This window comes from Lithobates pipiens, unplaced genomic scaffold, assembly GCF_037356315.1.
Source record: "Lithobates pipiens isolate NorthernLeopardFrog02 unplaced genomic scaffold, aLitPip1_a1.2 Scaffold_8, whole genome shotgun sequence".
NCBI lineage: Eukaryota > Metazoa > Chordata > Amphibia > Anura > Ranidae > Lithobates > Lithobates pipiens.
The window spans coordinates 584,230,191-584,251,514 of NW_027507903.1; the positions used below are offsets into that span (position 1 = coordinate 584,230,191).

Genomic DNA, 21,324 nt, shown 5'->3' on the forward strand with positions numbered 1-21,324 from the left:
ACCAATATTCTGCCCTTTAGATTACAGGATGTTTACAAAAAATAGTATGAATTTGTATCCATTGTATTTATGTTCAGTTCTAAAATGAATCCATAATTCTGCTTACAGAATCACATTAATTTGGTGCACAGAAAAGGCAGGACCAAGGTGTGCCCAGAGGTTGGCTGCGGAAAAAAATTCTACTTGTCCAACCACCTGCGGCGCCATATGATCATACACACAGGTAAACACCAATGTGATCTCTCTAGAGGTGCCTGGGATTTCTCTGCACTCTGTATGTGTAACGTCTGCCTGTCTGTTTTTAGGTATCCGTGAGTTCATCTGCGAGACATGTGGCAAATCCTTCAAAAGGAAAAGTCACCTGGAGGTGCACAGAAGAACCCACACAGGGGAGACCCCTCTACAGTAAGTGACTGTCAGTGCTGGAGGCATCCACATGCATATGGAAGTGATGTTAATGACACTGGTAAGGAGAGAGTTCAAACTGAACTGCAGGAATTCAGCCTTTTTCTGTGCTGGTTTACTCTGTGTTAAGTCCAATGAGGTGCATGTCAGATCATGGACTGGTCTCTTATTTACAACTGATTGTTTCACTGAGCTACAGCTATTCTAGTATCAGAGCACCATACAGTGCCTTGAAAAAGTATTCATACCCATTGAAATGTTCCACATTTTGTCATGTTACAACCAAAAACGTAAATATATTTATTGCGATGCGATTTTATGTGATAGACCAACACAAAATGGCACATAATTGTGAAGTGGAAAGAAAATGATAAATGGTTTTCCAAATTTTTTATAAATAAATATGTGAAAAGTGTGGCGTGCATTTGTATTCAGCCCCCCTTTACTCCGATACCCCTAACTAAAATGTAGTGGAACCTTCAGAAATCACCTAATTAGTGGCGGCTGGTGCCTACTATTTTTGGGGGAATGGCACAACCAACACAACTACCCCAAGACAAAGACACAGCCAGCACCCGTCCCTCGGCAAGCCCCAATCCCCCCCCCCCACGTGTGCGGAAGACATGGACACGGCCAGCGGTGATCACCCCGCAGCAACCCCCCAGACACTGACACATCCACCACCAATCACCCCGCAGGTGGGAGACACAGCCAGCAGCGATCACCTTACCTAGTGGAGGCATGGAGGAGACACAGAGGTAAGGAGGAGGAGGAGCCAAGGTGGGATCAGGGCGCACTCTCTGTGCCCCAAGCCCATCCTGTTTTGAAGCCTATTAGAGCCTTTGGTTCTAATCAGGTGCTTCAAAATACACACTCGTTTTAATTTCCATTTTAATTCATGTGTCCTCCGTCCTGAAAGGGCCGGGCACATGGAAAGGGAGGGCGGCGCCCGTGTGCCCACAATGCACATGACGCCACTGTAATTAGTCAACAAGTCACTAGAGTCCACTTGTGTGCAGTTTAATCTTGGTATAAATACAGCCATTCTGTGAAGCCCTCAGAGGTTTATTAGAGAACCTTAGTAAACAAACATCATCATGAAGGCCAAGGAACACACCAGACAGGTCAGGGATAAAGTTGTGGAGAACGGTAAAGAAGGGTTAGGTTCTAAAAAAAAATATCCCAAGCTCTGAACATATCGCACTGTTCAATCCATCATCCGAAAATGAAAAGAGTATGGCACAACTGCAAACCTACCAAGATATAGCCGTCCACCTAAACTGACAGGCCGGGCAAGGAGAGCATTAATCAGAAAAGCAGCCAAGAGGCCCATGGTAACTCTGGAGGAGCTGCAGAGATCCACAGCTCAGGTGGGAGAATCTGTCCACAGGACAACTATTAGTCGTGCACTCCACAAATCTGGCCTTTATGGAAGAGTGGCAAGAAGAAAGTCATTGTTGAAACAAAAGCCATAAGAAGTCCCGCTTGCAGTTTGCGAGAAGCCAAACATGTGGAAGGTGCTCTGGTCAGATGAGACCAAAATGTAACTTTTTGGCCTAAAAACAAAAAGCTATGTGTGGTGGAAAATTAACACTGCACATCACCCTGAACACACCATCCCCACTGTGAAACATGGTGGTGGAAGCATCATGTTGTGGGGATGCTTTTCTTCAGCAGGGACAGGGAAGCTGGTCAGAGTTGATGGGAAGATGGATGAAGCCAAATACAGGGCAATCTTAGCAGAAAACCTGTTAGGCCTCTTTCACACGGGGTGGATCCGTGATGATCCGCCTCGTGGACACCCGCTTTCTCAGCAGGGATCGCTCCGTCGATCCCCGCTGAGCAGGAAGATGACAGGTCCGTCTCTGTACACTGCACAGGGACGGACCTGCCAGAGAGGCGCTCTCCCCCATGGGAGATCGGGTGACGGCGGACCGCAGAGTCCGTCGTCACCCGATCTGATCCGCAGACGGATGGAAAAGTACCGTATTTATTGGCGTATAACACGCACCCCAAGTTTAGGAGGTAATTTTACGTGAAAAAACTTTTAGGGCAATTTAAGGAAAAAAAACTTACATTTAAATGCCCATCAATGCAGCCTTATCAGTGTCATTTGCAGCCTTGTCATGCAGCCTGTCCACCATTGCAGCCTGTCCACCATTGCAGCCTGTCCACCATCGCAGCCTGTCTATCATTGCAGCCTTGTGCATCATTGTCCCCTTGTCAGTGTTAATTTCAGATTTTATTTTAAAAAATGGCGAGTCCGTTGGCTTTCGGCCATTCTCGTCGGCCATTCTTGTCGGCTTTCGGCCATTCTCGTCAGCTTTTGGCCACTCTCTGCCTTTCTCGGCGGTTTTCAGCCACCGAGAGCGCCCGAAAGCCGCCAAGAACGGCCGAAGGTGGCCGAAAGCCGCGAGAAGGGCCAAAGGCAGCTGAAAGCCACCCAGAGGCTCAAAAATCACGGAGGATCGGCGTATAACACGCACCCGCGAATTTCCCCTGATTTTAAGGGGAAAAAAGTGCGTGTTATACGCCGATAAATACGGTAGGTTTTTCCTCTGTCACATTTTTTCGGATCGTAGCAGGTCGGATGTCAGCAGACATGTCACCGCTCACATCCGATGCTACATAGAGGTCTATGGAGCATCTGTTCAGGTCTGCCTAAAAAACTGACAGGTGGACCTGAATGGATCGTTTGTCTGAAAGAGGCCTTAGAGTTTGCAAAAGACTTGAGACTGGGGCGGAGATTCACCTTCCAGCAGGACAACAACCCTAAACTAACAGGCAGAGCTACAATGGAATGGTTTAGATCAAAGCATATTCATGTGTTAGAATGGCCCAGTCAAAGTCCAGACCTAAATCCGATTGAGAATCTGTGGCAAGACTTGAAAATTGCTGCTCACAAACGCTCTCCATGTTATTTCGCAAAGAAGAATGGGCAAAAATGTCCCTCTCTAGATGTGCAAAGCTGGTAGAGACATCCCCAAAAAGACTTGCAGCTGTAATTGCAGCAAAAGGTAGTTCTACAAAGTATTGGCCCAGGGGGCTGAATACAAATGCACACCACACTTTTCATTATTTTTTTACCTATTTATTTGTAAAAAAATGTGAAAACCATTTAGCATTTTCCTTCCACTTCACATCTTGTGCTGGTCTCTCACATATAATTCCAATAAATATACATTTATGTGTTTTGGTTGTAATATGACAAAATGTGCAAAATTTCAAGGGGTATGAATACTTTTTCAAGGCACTGTAAGTATAGTGATAGTTATGCTCCTGGGACTCAGTGAAAATGTAAATGTTAAATTAAAAAGGATATAAACCCAAAACCAAAAATGTAATATATTACAGCTTACTAATCATTAAATGTGGTGGCTGCATTCGTTTGCTTTTCTTTGTCTTTTTTTTCCTTCTGTTTTCACCTGGTGATCTGGCCAGTAACACATCTCCAGTATTCGGGAATCACAACTCTGGAGGAATAGTAATAGGAGGCACGGCAGACAGCAGCGTGGTTAATCTGAGGGGCAGGGGAGTGTTAAACATCTTAGCAGATTTAAATACACGAACAAATTGAAAACAAACCCCAGCTTACACTTGATAATCAGTTAACCACTTCAGCCCCGGAAGAATTTACCCCCTTCCTGACCAGAGCACTTTTTGCGATTCGGCACTGCGTTGCTTTAACTGGTCATGCCATGTGGCTCCCAACCATAATTGACATCCTTTTTCACCCCACAAATAGAGATTTCTTTTGGTGGTATTTGATCACCCCTGCGGTTTTTATTTTTTGCTCTATAAACAAAAAAAGGAGTGACAATTTTGAAAAAAACACAATTCTTTTTTACTTTTTGCTATAATAAATATCCCCCAAAAATATATATAAAAAAACTTTTCTTTTCCTCAGTTTAGGCCGGTACGTATTCTTCTACATATTTTGTTAAAAAAAAAATCGCAATAAGGGATTATTGATTGGTTTGCGCAAAAGTTATAGTGTTTAAAAAAACGGGATAGTTTTATGGCATTTTTATTAATATTTTTATTTTTTTTAAATGGCGGCGATCAGCGATTTTTAACGTGACTTCGACATTATGGCGGACGCATTGGACATTTTTGACACATTTGTGGGACCATTGTCATTTATACAGCAAATGCACCGGTTCCTGTGTAAATGACACTGGCAGTGAAGGGGTTAACCACTAGGTGTCAGTGTAGAGGTTAAATGTGTCCTAGGGGCAGCTAAGTGTGTGGGGGGGGGGCTGTGTTTTACACATCACTGATCTCTGCTCCAATCACAGGGAGCAGAGATCAGTGACACTGTTGCTAGGCAGAACGGGGAGATGCTTGTTTAGTTTAGCATCTCCCCGTACTTCCTCTCCATGAGGCGGTCGCAGGTATCCCTGAGGCGATCGAGTCCGCGACCCGACTCACAGAGTTTCGCTCGTGCCCCCGCCGCCTCTTAAAGGACAACATACAGGTACGTGATTCTGCCTGTACGTGCCCTTCTGCCAATGTATCGGCGTGAGGCGGTCAGCAAGTTGTTAACGCAAACAGTTTTTACCTTTTTGGAATAAAGGTTTTACATGAATAAATAAAATCTGATCATATTTTACCCCCCCCCCCCCCCCCCGCCAGTGTTAAATGGCTAAACTGATACATTCTGCTGAAGAGCTTGAGCTTTTGAAAAAAAAGACTTGCTGGCTGGATCACCTGACAAAAATAAAACAAAGAAAGCCTAACAAAGGAATCTAATGCAGTCATCACATCTAAGGCCGCGTACACACGCGCGGACTGTTGGCCCAACCTTGTCCGCTGAACAGTGTTTGGGCGGACAGTCCGCTCGTGTGTGGGCTTTCAGCGGACAGTTGGACGGACAAGGTTTTACGGAAATTCCGAAAAACTGTCCGCTGAAACCTTGTTTCAACGAACAGTCCGCCCGTGTGTAGGCTTGTTCGTCAAACAAAGTTGCGCGCATGCTCAGAAAGGATTTTCAAGCCGAAAGTTATAATGCAGTGTATAGGACGTCGTATTTTGCGTCCCGTCGTACGTGCCGTTCACGTCATCGCGCACGGTTTCAGCAAACTGTTCGTTCGTCGTGTGTGGCCATGTCCGTCCATGCTAAGTTTGAGCGGACTGTTCGCTCAAACTGTTGGACGGACAAAGTTGGGCCAACAGTCCGCGCGTGTGTACGCGGCCTAAGAATTGGTAAGCTGCAATATAATAAATGGGTGTCTTTGGGTTTAATGCTGCTGTAAAGAGATATGTTTACGACGTGGTATTGCTGTATGGATTTTTTTTATTTTATTTTTTTATGGAGTTTCTTGTTACACTATTAGCACAGCTTTTCAGGCTTGTCAGTTGTTGGGTGTATACTCTTATAATAACAGCCCACCATCAGTGTGTGTGCTGCAGGGGGATCAGTTAAATACCTATAACACTATTCAGGTCCATTGCAGTGCATTAGTGCCCGCAGTCATTTTGTGCTGCGGTAAGGCAGGCCATTCATTTTGAATAGACTGCCAACACATGGCCTCGGACCAAAAAAACAAACTTGACTTTGAACGCAACGTACCGCAGCGCACTTGCTGTGCAACACAGCACACAAACTGCCACGCATCAAAGCATTTTGCAGGAACATGCGTTACCACAGTGCATAGGTCTGTAGGGATCACTTCAGCTGCACTGCACTGTTTTACTGTGTTGAAAATCCAGAATATACTCACTAAAGCCTCGTACACACGATCGGATTATCCAAAGGGAAATGTGTGATGACAGGCTGTTGGCAGAAAATCAGACCGTGTGTACGATCCATCGGAACAATTGTGGGCCAACTTTTCATGGACAAATGTTGGATCGCAGGTTTATAAATTTTCCTGCGGACAAATGTGTGTTGTCGGATTTTCCGCTCGTGTGTACACAAGTCCGTCGGACAAAAGTCCAAAGTACAAACACGCATGCTTGGAAGCAGAAGCGGTCGGTTTTGTAAACAAGCATTTGTAATGGAGAATTAACATTTCTGACGCGGCAAATTATGAAATCTTGAAATGCAGCGCACAATTCTCTTCTTCTTTAATGGGATAATAATGAAGCTGCTTTGCTGGTGATACTGATGGAGTTATTGCAAACAAATTTTCAAAGGCTTTTTTTTTTTTATTAGTGATATCAAGAATTATTATTATGCTTTTTTTTTTAATTTATTTATTTTTTATTAATTTTTTATTTGGGCAAGTTACCACAACACCATTATCCTGTAGTTTTTAAGATGAAATATACAACTATGTTGGTGTCCCTTGTCCATTTCACATTGCAAGTAAAACACATAGCCAAGTATTATTCTACACATTTTTTTTTTATTGTGCATTAAAAAAAGAAAACAAATAAAATTAGACATGCTATCTGCCAATAGAACTTAACCAAAAAGTGCATTCTAAGCATCCAAAAATATAGAAAATATAACAAATCAAATCATTATTCAACCATAAAAATAATGTCAAAGCAATAACTCCAAGACCAATAAAAAATAACACCTATCGCCTCCGATTCGACAACATGGCTGGTTGGCGAACGGATGTTCAGAAACAAACTGAAAAGTGCGAAAAAAGAAAAGCACGAATCAACACTCACCAAACTTCTACTAACACGAAATTAGCAGAAGGAGCCCAAAGGGTGGCGCTAAAGAGCTGAAAAACAACATAGTACGTCACTGAGTTCGTATTTGTTGGCCAACAATTGTGTTTCTGTGTGTATGCAAGACAAGTTTGGGCCAACGCCCTTTGGACAAAAGTCCATGGTTTTGTTGGTGGAAAGTCCAATCATGTGTACGAGGCTTTAAAGCTAGGGCTCCTACACTCCCTGTTACCTGCTGACAGCCCTGATATTCTTGGTCATATCGCTTTTTTTTAAAGGATGCATCCATCCAAAACTCCTATTTCAGTTCTCAGTAAATACTGGTGAGTTGCAACAATGTATAGTTATCCTGTTTATCAGTGCTGAGATCTCTGGGCTACAGTTTCAGGTCTGCGTAACAGTGCGACTGTTTTGAATGGGGTGTCATCTGTCAAATTTTGAAGTGGAAATCCAAATCCCATAATAAAGGATATGTGAATGATTTCATGACAGAGGATATGTCATTTCAAGGTAGGGAGGGGAAAAAAATAATCTCTATTACCTGTAGTTGTACTGTACTTTACCTGTACTTTACCCAATCACTTTAAAGAGGACTGATGGGTTTTACTTCCTCTTTATTCCCGTGCAAAGTAATACTAGCCCATTATGTGGCACTTACCTGCAAACAAAGCCCACGCCGTCTCAGCTGCAGGCCGCATCCATCTTCGCCCCTCTTCCTTCCGGGGGCCGCAGACTCCAGCTCTGTGACTTGCCGAAGCCGCTTGACGTCACTTCTGTGCATGCGCGCAGGAGCCGTCAGTCACAGCACTTGCGAGTGAAGAAACGGAGACAGAGGTCCGTTTCTTCACAGCACATGCACTACATCGGTGTTCCTCTCACCGACACCAACAATATGGGGCACCATTCCTCAAACCAACAATATGGGGAACCATTCCTTTCACCGAGAACCAATGATTTGGGTCACTGTTCCTCTCACCGACACCAATTATATGGATCACTGCTCCTCTCACCGACACCAACGATATGGAGTACCATTTTTCCCACTGACACCAGCGATATGGGGCACCGTTCCTCTCACTGACACCAGCGATATGGGGCACCGTTCCTCTCACTGACACCAGCGATATGGGGCACCGTTCCTCTCACCGACACCAATGATATGGGGCACCGTTCCTCTCACTGACACCAACGATATGGGGCACCGTTCCTCTCACTGACACCAACGATATGGGGCACCGTTCCTCTCACTGACACCAACGATATGGGGCACCGTTCCTCTCACTGACACCAACGATATGGGGCACCGTTCCTCTCACTGACACCAACGATATGGGGCACCGTTCCTCTCACTGACACCAACGATATGGGGCACCGTTCCTCTCACTGACACCAACGATATGGGGCACCGTTCCTCTCACCGACACCAACGATATGGGGCACCGTTCCTCTCACTGACACCAATTATATGGGGCACCGTTCCTCTCATCGACGCCAACGATATGGGGCACCGTTCCTCTCATCGACACCAACGATATGGGGCACCGTTCCTCTCACTGACACCAACGATATGGGGCACCGTTCCTCTCACTGACACCAACGATATGGGGCACCGTTCCTCTCACTGACACCAACGATATGGGGCACCGTTCCTCTCACTGACACCAACGATATGGGGCACCGTTCCTCTCACCGACACCAACGATATGGGGCACCGTTCCTCTCACCGACACCAACGATATGGGGCACCGTTCCTCTCACTGACACCAATTATATGGGGCACCGTTCCTCTCATCGACACCAACGATATGGGGCACCGTTCCTCTCATCGACACCAACGATATGGGGCACCGTTCCTCTCACTGACACCAACGATTTGGGGCACCGTTCCTCTCACTGACACCAACGATATGGGGCACCGTTCCTCTCACCGACACCAACGATATGGGGCACCGTTCCTCTCACCGACACTAACGATATGGGGCACCGTTCCTCTCACCGACACCAACGATATGGGGCACCGTTCCTCTCACTGACACCAATTATATGGGGCACCGTTCCTCTCATCGACACCAACGATATGGGGCACCGTTCCTCTCATCGACACCAACGATATTGGGCACCGTTCCTCTTACTGACACCAGCGATATGGAGCACCATTCCTCACACCATTGATATGGGGCACAGGTCCTCCCACATGGCCTTGTGTGGGATGGCATATGCAAAACTCAATACAATTCTTGAACTAGAAAACCAATGATGGGACATTTTCCCTCCCACTGGCCACAGTCTGGACCCCCCCAAAGGTTGAAAGATAGCAAACTGGCCCATGAACCCTTGTTCACATCAGTGTGATTTGTAATGCGATTTGACAGTTCCAAATTGGCTGACAAGTCCCACCCCATTCCTAACAATGGAACCATTCAACTTGCCGTATCGACTTTGAAAAAGGTACCTGCACTACCTTTTTCCGATGGTTTTTTATTTTTAGTTTTAATTTTTTTTTTATTGTGACTTGCATAGACTTCTGTTAAATTAAGTCACAAGCCGCTATGAAATCGGAGGTGCAAATCGCACTGATCTGTGGCTTTGAAATCACACTAAAGTAGCACCATTTGAAAACCGCACTGTTGTGAACCAGGACTTACTTACAAAGTTTGGAGGCCCCTGCCTCAGACCAAAACAAACAGTCTGTTCGCTGCAGGCCCAGCCCCGCTGCAAGAGATCCTTTTTTTTTTTTTTTTTTTTTAGTTACCCAGGGTTGGGCTTTAATCAAGATCAATGGCTAGGCGGGTTTAACCCTTTCCAGGTTCCAAGCCCTAAGCATTGCAATCAATAATGGGGTCACTGCAGAGTTACAAGCTCCCAAAAGAGTCAGATACTGGGACCTTTATAGGGTAATTCTGCCTTCAAAACATTTTATATGATTTGTGCGGTTCACCATCACCCTTTAGATAATATTTTTCATATATCTGTAGGTTATTATGGAGGTGAGGTTGGTGCATGGTATGAATATGTTCCTTCCAACCATACATTAATGGCATGTCTTCTTACAGGTGTGAAGTTTGCGGGTACCAGTGCCGGCAGCGTGCCTCTCTGAACTGGCATATGAAGAAGCACGGCTCGGAGATCCAGTACAGCTTCTCCTGCGAGCATTGCGGCAAGCTTTTTGAAAAACGCGAGAGCGTCAAATTCCACAAACTAAAGAGCCATCCAGAAGGAGAGGTCACGTGACATGGTACATTGGGGTGGAGGGGTGGTATCAGCTGACTGATACCTATTTATGTCACACTGTGGAGAGAGTTGAGGGTACGTTGTCAAACGAATGTGCTCCATTCTAGTAGGGGGTAGTGTGGAGAGAACATCCATTGGTGATTGCCAGGAGACACAGCAACCAGCAAAGACTCTTCGACCATAAAGGAACTAATCGCTCTCTAAAGAGGACTTGTGTATCAAGGCCATGTTCACATTTCTGAATTTCTTATATTACTGCGCCATTTCAGACACTTTTGGCATGCTTTACCATGGAACTTGGTGGAAGTGCATTTTGCTGGAAAGCTAGTGGGACTTCCCCCAACTCCCTGCACCCCCAACAACCCTAAAACAGCACAAATGTGAACAGGTTCTTATTGGTAACACTACATAGAAATTGCAACTGCCGTGCTTCAACTTTTATTATGTAAAGGAACTTGTCTGGACTATTCCAACCCATGCAGGCACAGTCTAAGGTTTAAGTTCCTAGTACACTCTCTGGCCAAAAGTATGTTGATACCTCTCATTATGGTTGAGTTCAGGTGTTTTCATTGAAGGATAATGTTAATGCATAGGTAGATATGCTAGACAATTGTGCGCTCCTTACCTTGTGGTAACAGTTTGGGGAAGACCCTTTTTTGTTTCAGCATGACTGTGCCTAGCTCCATAAAGACATGCTGAGAAGGTCAATGTTCTGCTGCCGTCTTCCCTCTCATCTTCAGTCACCTGGCATCAGGAGCTGGCTCCCCGTGGTCATAAACCGCTCCATAGCCAGCACATCAGTCCTCAGAACAAAGGGGTAAAACGGCCACTCTGTAAAAGCCAGTTAGGTTTATTGAAACAAACTGATGCATAGACAAGTTCACCAAGTGCAACCAACCCTAACACATTTAACCCCTAAATGGAACATAATCACAGACTGTACGGTTAAGCTCTGTTTATTAGTGAAAGGTGATGTCTGTGTATCAGCTTGTTTCAATAAAACTAACTTTGACTTTTTGGATGAGAGGCTATTTTACCCCTTTCTCCTGAGAACTGATGAGCTCCATAAAGACATGTTGGAGGAACTTGTGTATCCTGCACGGACCCCTTACCTCAACCTTATTTAACCGTTTCCCACCCAGTGGGAGTCCTCTAGCTCTGGGTGGGCCTCATATGATGCAGCTGATGATGGATCAGCATACCGACCCGCTGCTGGTACCATGTGATCACTGTGACCAATCACAGCAGATGACGTGACAATTGTACACAATTGTACACAATTGTACACAATTCATACCATTCTTTGTGTACTGTTGTGTTGATCTCTGTGACTGGTCCACATGGTACAGACAGGGAGAGTCAATCATAGCCCATCTGTACCATGTGATTAGCTGTGGCTAATCACAATGGTAAACACTGAATGAATGGGTTTCTTTCTGAAAAAAAAAAGGCTGCTTATAACACTGAAATTCACTGTTATAAGCAATCATAGTTTGTAAAAAAAATAAAAATCCTGATCGCTTCCCCATAGTAGTACAGTGTTACTATGGCCACAGTATGTAACAAAAAAAATGGTATAAAAAAAAAAGAAAGCAAAATATTTGCAATTTTTTTTTTTTTTTACATACTGTCACAAGTCAGTGTCCCTGATCACCGACACACCAGTTCACCAGTTATATGATGACGCTGTACTGCACTGGTGACAGTATGTCTTCATTTTCCAAGAATTTGTGACAAAAAATTACAACTGCAAAAAACTTGCCATGCATCTTACTAATTACTTTGGACTGTCTACTTTCCAAAAAGAGGTCATTTGGGGGATATTTGTACTGCCCTAGCATTTTTTTCGGGTCTTAAGAAATGAGATGGATCAGGATTGATTTACACACAGACACACACACAGACACACACACAGACACACATACACACACACCCTAGTTTGTGGATTTTATAACTTCCCCACAGACTAAATAATATAAACTGATTTGCTTTATTTTCATCAATGAAATGTAGCAGGATACATTTTGCCCTAAATTTATGAAGAAAGATTATTTGCAAAATATAACAAACAAAGAAACACTTAAAAAAATTGTAAAAAAAAAAAACAGCGGTGGTGATAAGATATCACCAAAAGAAAGCTCTATTACAGTGTAGCATGACCACGTAATTGTCATTCAAAGTGCGACAGCACTGAAAGCTGAAAATTAGCCTGGGCAGGAAGGGGGTGAAAGTGCCCGGTATTGAAGTGGTTTAACAGCTGTGGGATGAATGGAAACACTGATTGCAAGTCAGGTCTTCTCATCCAACATCAGTACCTGACCTTACAATTCTTCTTTTTGGGATACGGGCACAAATTCCTCCAGGAAACACTCCAGAACCTTGTTGAAATCCTTCCAAGGAAGGGGGAGCTGCAAAAGTGCTGCCTGCTCCATATTAATACACATGATTTTAGAATAGGTTGACCGAGAAGCTCATATAGGTGTGATGGTAAGGTGTCCACAATCATTTGGCCAAATAGTGTATTAGTAATGATGTACATAACGAACCATCATTCCGCCCTTGGAGGAGCACCTATCTGTGAGGACCAGCCACAGGGGCACCAACCTCACACAGGAGTAGTCCCAGAAACCAGAGAAAAGGCTTGGCCACATGATCTCCAGATACCATAAAATGTTATTGTTCATCTGTATAACCTCACTAGACGGTTTTCTCTTCATATGCGTTTTGCCCTGGTATTGGACCTAAGCTCCACCTCAATGTTTAGGGCTATACTAGTGAGAAATGCGTCAGCAGGAGACTGCTGGAGGGAGCTGATAATGATGGGACAAAAAAAGTTTTATTAAATCGTATTCAGTGGTCATGTGAACAATCCTTTCCACTGACTTTGATGATGTGCACGTGGTGAGTGCCGCCCCCTTTAAGAACATGTACGTGACTACATAGATGGAGGACAGTATGCACACCACCATGTATGTGACATACGCTTATGGAGCTGATAATCCGTCTCAGCCCTTGTTCACATCAATGTGACTTGTCATGCGAATTGGCAAGTCGCACCCTAATCGTGCCTATTGTTCAAACCACTGCGACTCAGACTTGCACCGATTTGAAAAAGGTTCATGCACTATTTTTGGCGATTTCATGTGCGACTTGCATTTACATCTGGGCATGAAGTTGCACAGACGTCGGCAAGCCGAACATGAAATCAGCGACTTTGAAATCGCTCTGAAGTAGCGCAATTTCAAAGCCGCATTCAGTGTGAACCAGGGCTTCTGAAGCTCCAGTATCCGACTCGCCTAAGTGTGACATTGAAGTGTTTAACCAGCAAGAGGCAACCTCTTTGTGACCTGAACCATTACCCATCCTTCCCAAGCTGTAGGAATCGGTGAACCCTAGTACCTAGGGCAGCGTTTCTCAACGCCAGTCCTCAAGGTGCCCCAACAAGTCATGTTTTCAGGATTTCCATTATTTTGCACAGGTGATTTGATCAGTTTCACTGCCTTTTAGTAAATACCACAGCTGTTTTATTTGAGGAAAATCCTGAAAACATGACCTGTTGGGGGCGCTTTGAGGACTGGAGTTGAGAAGCCCTGGCCTAGGAAATGGATAGACTGCTGTGGACTCAGACATATTGTCCAAGTAACAAAACGTTGTTTGTATAAGCTACGGGTGCTTTTTAAGCATTCGCCACTTTTTTATCCTGTCTTTTTTTTTCTTTTATTCAGAACTGTCTCCTTACTGTCTTGCCCTCCATGGGGGAAAGTATTTGCCTCACTTATGAGCGCTAGTCCACTACCATGTTTATATTAAAATATATTTATTTCTACAATATTGTTTCTGAGTATTTGTTGGGAAATTAAGACACATCCCCCCCCCCCACTATGTTCTCTGGTATCCCCCCACCCGCCCGCTATGTTCTCTGGTATCCCCCCACCCGCCCGCTATGTTCTCTGGTATCCCCCCACCCGCCCGCTATGTTCTCTGGTATCCCCCCACCCGCCCGCTATGTTCTCTGGTATCCCCCCACCCCCACTATGTTCTCTGGTATCCCCCACCCCTGCTATGTTCTCTGGTATCCCCCCCCCCGCTATGTTCTCTGGTATCCCCCCCCGCTATGTTCTCTGGTATTCCCTCCACCCCCCGCTATGTTCTCTGATATCCCCCGCCCCACACTATGCCCTCTGGTATCTTCCCACCCTCCGCTATGTTCTCTGGTACCCCCCCCACCCCACACTATATTCTGATATCCTCCCACCCCACGCTATGTTCTTTGGTGATCCTCCCACCCCACGCTATGTTCTCTGGTGATCCTCCCACCCCACGCTATGTTTTGATGTCCTCCCACTCCACACTATGTTCTCTGGTATCCCCCTCCCCCCCATGTTCTCTGGTATCCCCCCCCCCACACTATGTTCTCTGGTATCCCCCCACACTATGTTCTCTGGTATCCCCCCCCCACACTATGTTCTCTGGTATCCCCCCACCCTATGTTCTCTGACATCTCCCCCCCCCCCACCCCACGCTATGTTCTCTGGCATCCCCCCACCATGTTTTCTGATATCCCCCCATCCCACTCTATGCTCACTGGTATTCCCCCACCCCACACTATACCTACTGGTATCTTCCCACCCCCCGCTGTGTTCTCTGGTACCCTCCCCCCGCCCCACGCTATGTGTTCTGATATCCTCCAAACCCCCGCTATGTTCTCTGGTATACTCCCCACACCATGTTATGTTCTCTGGTATCCTTCCCACCCCACCCTATGTTCTCTGGTATCCCCCCACCCTATGTTCTATGGTATATTCCCACCCCACGCTATGTTCTCTGGTATTCCCCCCACCCCCCGTTATGTTCTCTGATATCCCCCGCCCCACACTATGCCCCCTGGTATCTTCCCACCCTCCGCTATGTTCTCTGGTACCACCCCCACCCCACACTATATTCTGATATCCTCCCACCCCAAGCTATGTTCTCTGGTGATCCTCCCACCACACGCTATGTTTTGATGTCCTCCCACTCCACACTATGTTCTCTGGTATCCCCCCCCCCACACTATGTTCTCTGGTATCCCCCCACACTATGTTCTCTGGTATCCCCCCCCCCCCCACACTATGTTCTCTGGTATCCCCCCACCCCACGCTATGTTCTCTGGCATCCCCCCACCATGTTTTCTGATATCCCCCCATCCCACTCTATGCTCACTGGTATTCCCCCACCCCACACTATACCTACTGGTATCTTCCAACCCCCCGCTATGTTCTCTGGTACCCTCCCCCCGCCCCACGCTATGTGTTCTGATATCCTCCAAACCCCCGCTATGTTCTCTGGTATACTCCCCACACCATGCTATGTTCTCTGGTATCCTTCCCACCCCACCCTATGTTCTCTGGTATCCCCCCACCCTATGTTCTATGGTATCCTCCCACCCCACGCTATGTTCTCTGGTATTCCCCCCACCCCCCGTTATGTTCTCTGATATCCCCCGCCCCACACTATGCCCTCTGGTATCTTCCCACCCTCCGCTATGTTCTCTGGTACCCCCCCACCCCACGCTATATTCTGATATCCTCCCACCCCAAGCTATGTTCTCTGGTGATCCTCCCACCACATGCTATGTTTTGATGTCCTCCCACTCCACACTATGTTCTCTGGTATCCCCCCCCATGTTCTCTGACATCCCCCCCACCCCAAGCTATGTTCTCTGGCATCCCCCCACTATGTTTTCTGATATCTCCCCATCCCACTCTATGCTCACTGGTATTCCCCCACCCCACACTATGCCTACTGGTATCTTCCCACCCCCCGCTATGTTCTCTGGTACCCTCCCCCCGCCCCACGCTATGTGTTCTGATATCCTCCAAACCCCCGCTATGTTCTCTGGTATACTCCCCACCCCACGCTATGTTCTCTGGTACCCCCCTCCCACCCCACGGTATGTTCTGTTATCCTCCCACCCCCTGCTATGTTCTCTGGTATCCCCCCATGCTATGTTCTCTGGTAACCCCCCCCCCCGCTATGTTCTGTGGTATCCCCCCATGCTATGTTCTCTGGTATCCTTCCCACCCCACGCTATGTTCTCTGGTATCCCACAGGCCGCCCCAAGTCCTTCAGTGCACCTACTTTTATTTTAACACTTAAAACTTAATACATAAAAATAAAAAGTCATCATTGCTTTTCAACAGTAAGAAATTGTATTTTTGCCCAAAAAAATATGAAACATGCCACCATGACAAAGTAGAGTAGGACCCTACACTCACTAACTGCACTTCCTTTTCAAAGACACATCCCCATATCCCCAAAGAGGCATCTCCATCCAGCAAGGAGGCAGTCGCAGCACACTCCAAGCCCTGCTCAGCCCTCACAGCTGTTCCCACTTCAGCAGAACCTGCCTCTCCTATCCCCCACGCATCGCTCTGAGGGTCCCCCTCACCAGAGTCCCAGTTCCATTCTCAGCAGCAGGACGAAAGGTGGAAGCTGGGAGCCAGAGCACTAGCATGCGGTGGAAAAGGGAGGAGGAAGTTGCTTCCTCTTCCTCTGCCGGGGCCTGTCAATGCACATGATTGGCTGCTAGGATGCCAGGCAGTCCTAGCAACCAATAATTTTGACACTGGAAGGCTGGTAGTCAGGAGCCAGTGCAACGGGTGGCACCAGCAGGAGTCGGGACTAGTTGTCGGTGTAGGGGAGGAAAGGAACAAAGGTGAGGTGCCAACTTGGGACCCGAGCGTCTCAAGAGACTGGCCCCTCGGGATGCCCGGGCCCCCTACATCTGTATAGGTTGTACCCCCCCTGATGGCAGCCCTGCACCCACCCCACCCCATGCTATGTTCTCTGGTATCCTCCCACCCCACACTATACTCTCTGGTATCCTCCCACCCCACACTATACTCTCTGGTATCCCCCCGCCCCACAATATGTTCTCTGGTATCCTCCCAACCCACAATATGCTCTCCGGTATCCCCCCACCTCATGCTATGTTCTCTGGTATCCCCCTCCCCACGCTATGCCCTTTGGTATCCCCGCCACCCCACGCTATGCCATCTGGTATCCCCCCCACCCCACACTATGCTCTCCGGTATCCCCCCACCCCATGCTATGTTCTCTGGTATCCCCCTCCCCACGCTATGCCCTTTGGTATCCCCGCCACCCCACGCTATGCCATCTGGTATCCCCCCAACCCACACTATGCTCTCCGGTATCCCCCCACCCCACGCTATGCTCTCTGGTATCCCCCCCCCACTCCACACTATGCTCTGTGGTATCCTCCCACCCTACACTATGTTCTCTGGTATCCCCCTGCCCCATGCTATGCCCTCTGGTATCCCCCTGCCCCATGCTATGCCCTCTGGTATCCCCCTGCCCCATGCTATGCCCTCTGGTATCCCCTGCCCCACGCTATGCCCTCTGGTATCCCCCCACCCCATGATCTCTGGTAGCCACCATATCCATACTGCAATCTTCGGAAGCTGAAAATCCCCAAGCCATCCTTTTGTTTGACATCAACCCCTCTCCTAAAATAAGGAATAAATCGCCTCAACCTCCACAACATCTCCAAGATATGCCCCTTCCTAACCAATGTCACCACAAACCTTCTAATCCACTTCCTGATCATCTCCCACCTCGACTACTCCAACTCCCTCCTTATTGGCTTACCTCTAAATAGGCTATCCTCACTTCAGTCCATCATGAGTGCTGCTGCCAGACTCATCTACCTTACAAACTGCTCAGCATCTGCTATACCCCTCTGCCAATCCCTCCATTGGCTGCCACTCGGTCACCAAATTAAATTCAAGATACTAACTATGACTTACAAAGCCATCCACAACCTGGCCCCCAGCTACATCTCTAATGTAGTCTCAAAATACCAACCTAATCGTTCTCTTCGCTCCTCCCATGACCTCCTGCTCTCAAACTCCCTTGTCACCTCATCCCATGCTCGCCTTCAGGACTTCTCCAGAGCCTCTCCCATCCTCTGGAATGCTCTACACCAATCCGTCCGATTTTCTCCTACTTTATCCACTTTCAGACAATCCCTGAAAACTCATCTCTTCAGAGAAGCCTATCTGGCCCCCACCTAACAACTGTACATTAATCTTCTCCATCAGCACATCACCCACAGTTATTACCTCTTGTATCTCTTGACCTGCCCTCTTAGATTGTAAACTCTAAGGAGCAGGACCCTCTGATTCCTACTGTATTAAAGTGCATTGTATTTGTACTGTCTACCCTCAAGTTCTAAAGTGATACGTAAGCTGTTGGCGCTATATAAATTCTGTATAATAATAGAAGATAGATCTACATGCTGTGCTATGCTTTTCACCGGAGAACCTTTTGGTGCCTCACCACCATGCTTGTACATTTACATTCAGTTGTATTTGTCTCTCAGACAGCTCTCTTGTTACTATGCCTAAAAAAACTCTTGAAAGCTTTTTTTTTTTCCATAGAAATGTCTTGGCAAATTTTTTGCGCCAGGTCTTTCCTCAACTCTCCTCAATTGCTTGGCTTCAGACTGCCATGCAGAATGTGATAACACATGCATAACCCATTTGTACACCCATACTAGGGCCAATTACCCTACCAGCATGTCTGTGGAATGTGAGAGGAAGCTGGAGAACCTGGAGGAACCCCATGCCAACACAGGGTGACAATGCAAACTCCAAGCAGATTGTGTCCTGGCTAAGACCCCCAACCAACGGATCCCAGTGCTGCAAAGCAGAAGTAGTGACCGCTAAGCCACTCTGCCGCCCCTACCTTTTCATTACCGGTCTGCTTATACTTTATTATAAAAGCCACGGTTTCCATACACTGCGATGAGGATGACTAACAAGACTAAAACAGTTTGAAATATAGGACTTTATAATCTTACGCTACACCTGTAATATAAACCAGATTTTCTAGATGCAGAAGTGGCCAGCAGCACAGTGGAATCATAACAGTGCCTACTGCCCTAAAATGAAAAATAAGGTCCTTATTTTTGGGATTTGTGATGGAAGTAAGATATGCACATAGTAGGTGGGTTTGAAAAAAGATACAATTCCAACCTATGTGTGTGATTATATGTGAGTATTACATTTTATATCCCTGTACGTTGTAGTCGTTCAGGTGGTTATCTAATAGTTTTTGAAACTATCGATGCTCCCCGCTGAGACCACCGCCTGTGGAAGGGAATTCCACATCCTTGCCGTTCTTACAGTAAAGAACCCTCTACCTAGTTTAAGGTTAAACCTCTTTTCTTCTAATTTTAATGCGTGGCCACGAATCCTTTTGAACTCCCTTTTGCGAAAATGTTTTATCCCTATTGTGGGGTCACCAGTACGGTATTTGTATATTGAAATCATATCCCCTCTCAAGCGTCTCTCCTCCAGAGAGAATAAGTTCAGTGCTCGCAACCTTTCCTCATAACTAATATCCTCCAGACCCTTTATTAGCTTTGTTGCCCTTCTTTGTACTCGCTCCTTTTCCAGTACATCCTTCCTGAGGACTGGAGCCCAGAACTGGACAGTATACTCCAGGTGCGGCCGGACCAGAGTCTTGTAGAGCGGGAGAATTATCGTCTTATCTCTGGAGTCAATCCCCTTTTTAATGCATGTCAATATTCTGTTTGCTTTGTTAGCAGCAGCTTGGCATTGCATGCCATTGCTGAGCCCATCATCTAATAGGACCCCCAGCTCCTTTTCCATCCTAGATTCCCTCAGAGGTTCTCCCCCCAGTGTATAGATTGCATTCATATTTTTGCCACCTAAATGCATTATTTTACATTTTTCTACATTGAACCTCATTTGCCATGCAGATGCCTATTTGTTTTATTAAGGGACTTCTGTGCTTCACAATGGTTCACAGGAAGGATTTCTGGACCCTCTTGGCCTGCTTTACCATAACCTGTCTGCTTTATAATGTATAATGTACATCTATGCTATGTGCCCAGCAGAGGGCGCCGCAGGCTTAGGCAGAACAAGCACACTTCATTATAATTGCAATCCACGTGCTGCTACAGCACAATAAAAGGAGGTTTTGATAGAAAGCAAATGGATGAAGGGAGGGGATTATGGGATGTAGAAATCTGTTTTTTTTCCTCTTTCTCCTGGTCATTGTGACTGCATTATTTCTGGGTTGGCAATATTTAGTATTGCTTTACGTTTGCTATGCCACAATACAATTATTAGCCGTCTGTTGTGCGTATTTCTGTGCTGATCAAGTCTTTTGTTAAAGCTGAACTCCGGACACCATTTATTAAATCATGTTTAGATGTTTTATGATTTAACCGCCTCCCATAGTGTCCCATTTTTTTCTTACCCCAAAATAATATACAAAAAAGGTGTCTGATCGTTTAGCAGGTTGGTACAGTTTCGGTGGACTTCCACCCTCCAACCAAAACCAAAAAAATATAGGCGTCGTGTCTCCACCCCTTTTTTGCGTCCTTTGCGCATTCATAAAAGCAGCCTGTAATGAAGGTGCAGCCATGCGTTTTGCGAAAGGGCAAAGCGTACTTATCGGTGGAAACGCATTATCTGCGTGGATGGCAGCCTGGGGGTGGGAGCACAGTGCAAGCAGTACCTGCAAAATGATCATACCAATTTTTTTTTTTCATTGATTTTATATTAAAAAATAAAGTACGCTGCAAAGCTAACTAGATCATAACACATCTGAACATATTAAAATAATGGCGTTTGGATAGATTTCTAGCACGGTTATTGCCCCCTTTTTTTTTTTTTTTTCATTAAAGCCCTTGCTTTCATTTGTTTTTCCATTCTTTATTGAATCTCAGTGCTGCTGGTCTCCCGACCCCACTTTGCAGCCACTTCCAGTCTACATGCATTACAGTAATGGCTGCATGCCATTTCTCAGGGAGGTACCCAATGTGACAATAGTGACCCAACCTGCAAAATGTCCATTATAATAGCCCACCTTCGGAAGCCCATAGGACAGGGTGACAACACAGGTGTGCAAATGGTAGACAGGGACAGAGCGTTGTCTCCCGATAGAAGGAAGCGTAAGATCTCCAGCAGCAGATGTTAAAATATTTCTTCAATTCGTTTTTAGTGATTGCCTTTAAGGAAAACAGAG

The 21,324-nt window shown here is 46.2% G+C and overlaps 1 protein-coding gene across 3 annotated transcripts in view; it reads left to right on the top strand.

The window, feature by feature from the left end:
- The window catches only part of ZNF653 (zinc finger protein 653), a 38,088-nt gene extending 23,996 nt beyond the window's left edge, over window positions 1-14,092 (top strand). For 2 of the 3 annotated variants that reach the window (XM_077470344.1, XM_077470345.1), the window contains exons 7-9: window positions 109-223; window positions 306-405; window positions 10,086-14,092. In XM_077470344.1, coding sequence (XP_077326470.1) covers window positions 109-223; window positions 306-405; window positions 10,086-10,263 — 393 coding nt within the window. In that variant the 3' untranslated portion in view covers window positions 10,264-14,092. The remainder of the gene's footprint in view (window positions 1-108; window positions 224-305; window positions 406-10,085) is intronic. The other variant, XR_013270424.1, reaches the window with a different exon arrangement.
- The last annotated feature ends 7,232 nt before the right edge of the window (window positions 14,093-21,324 follow it).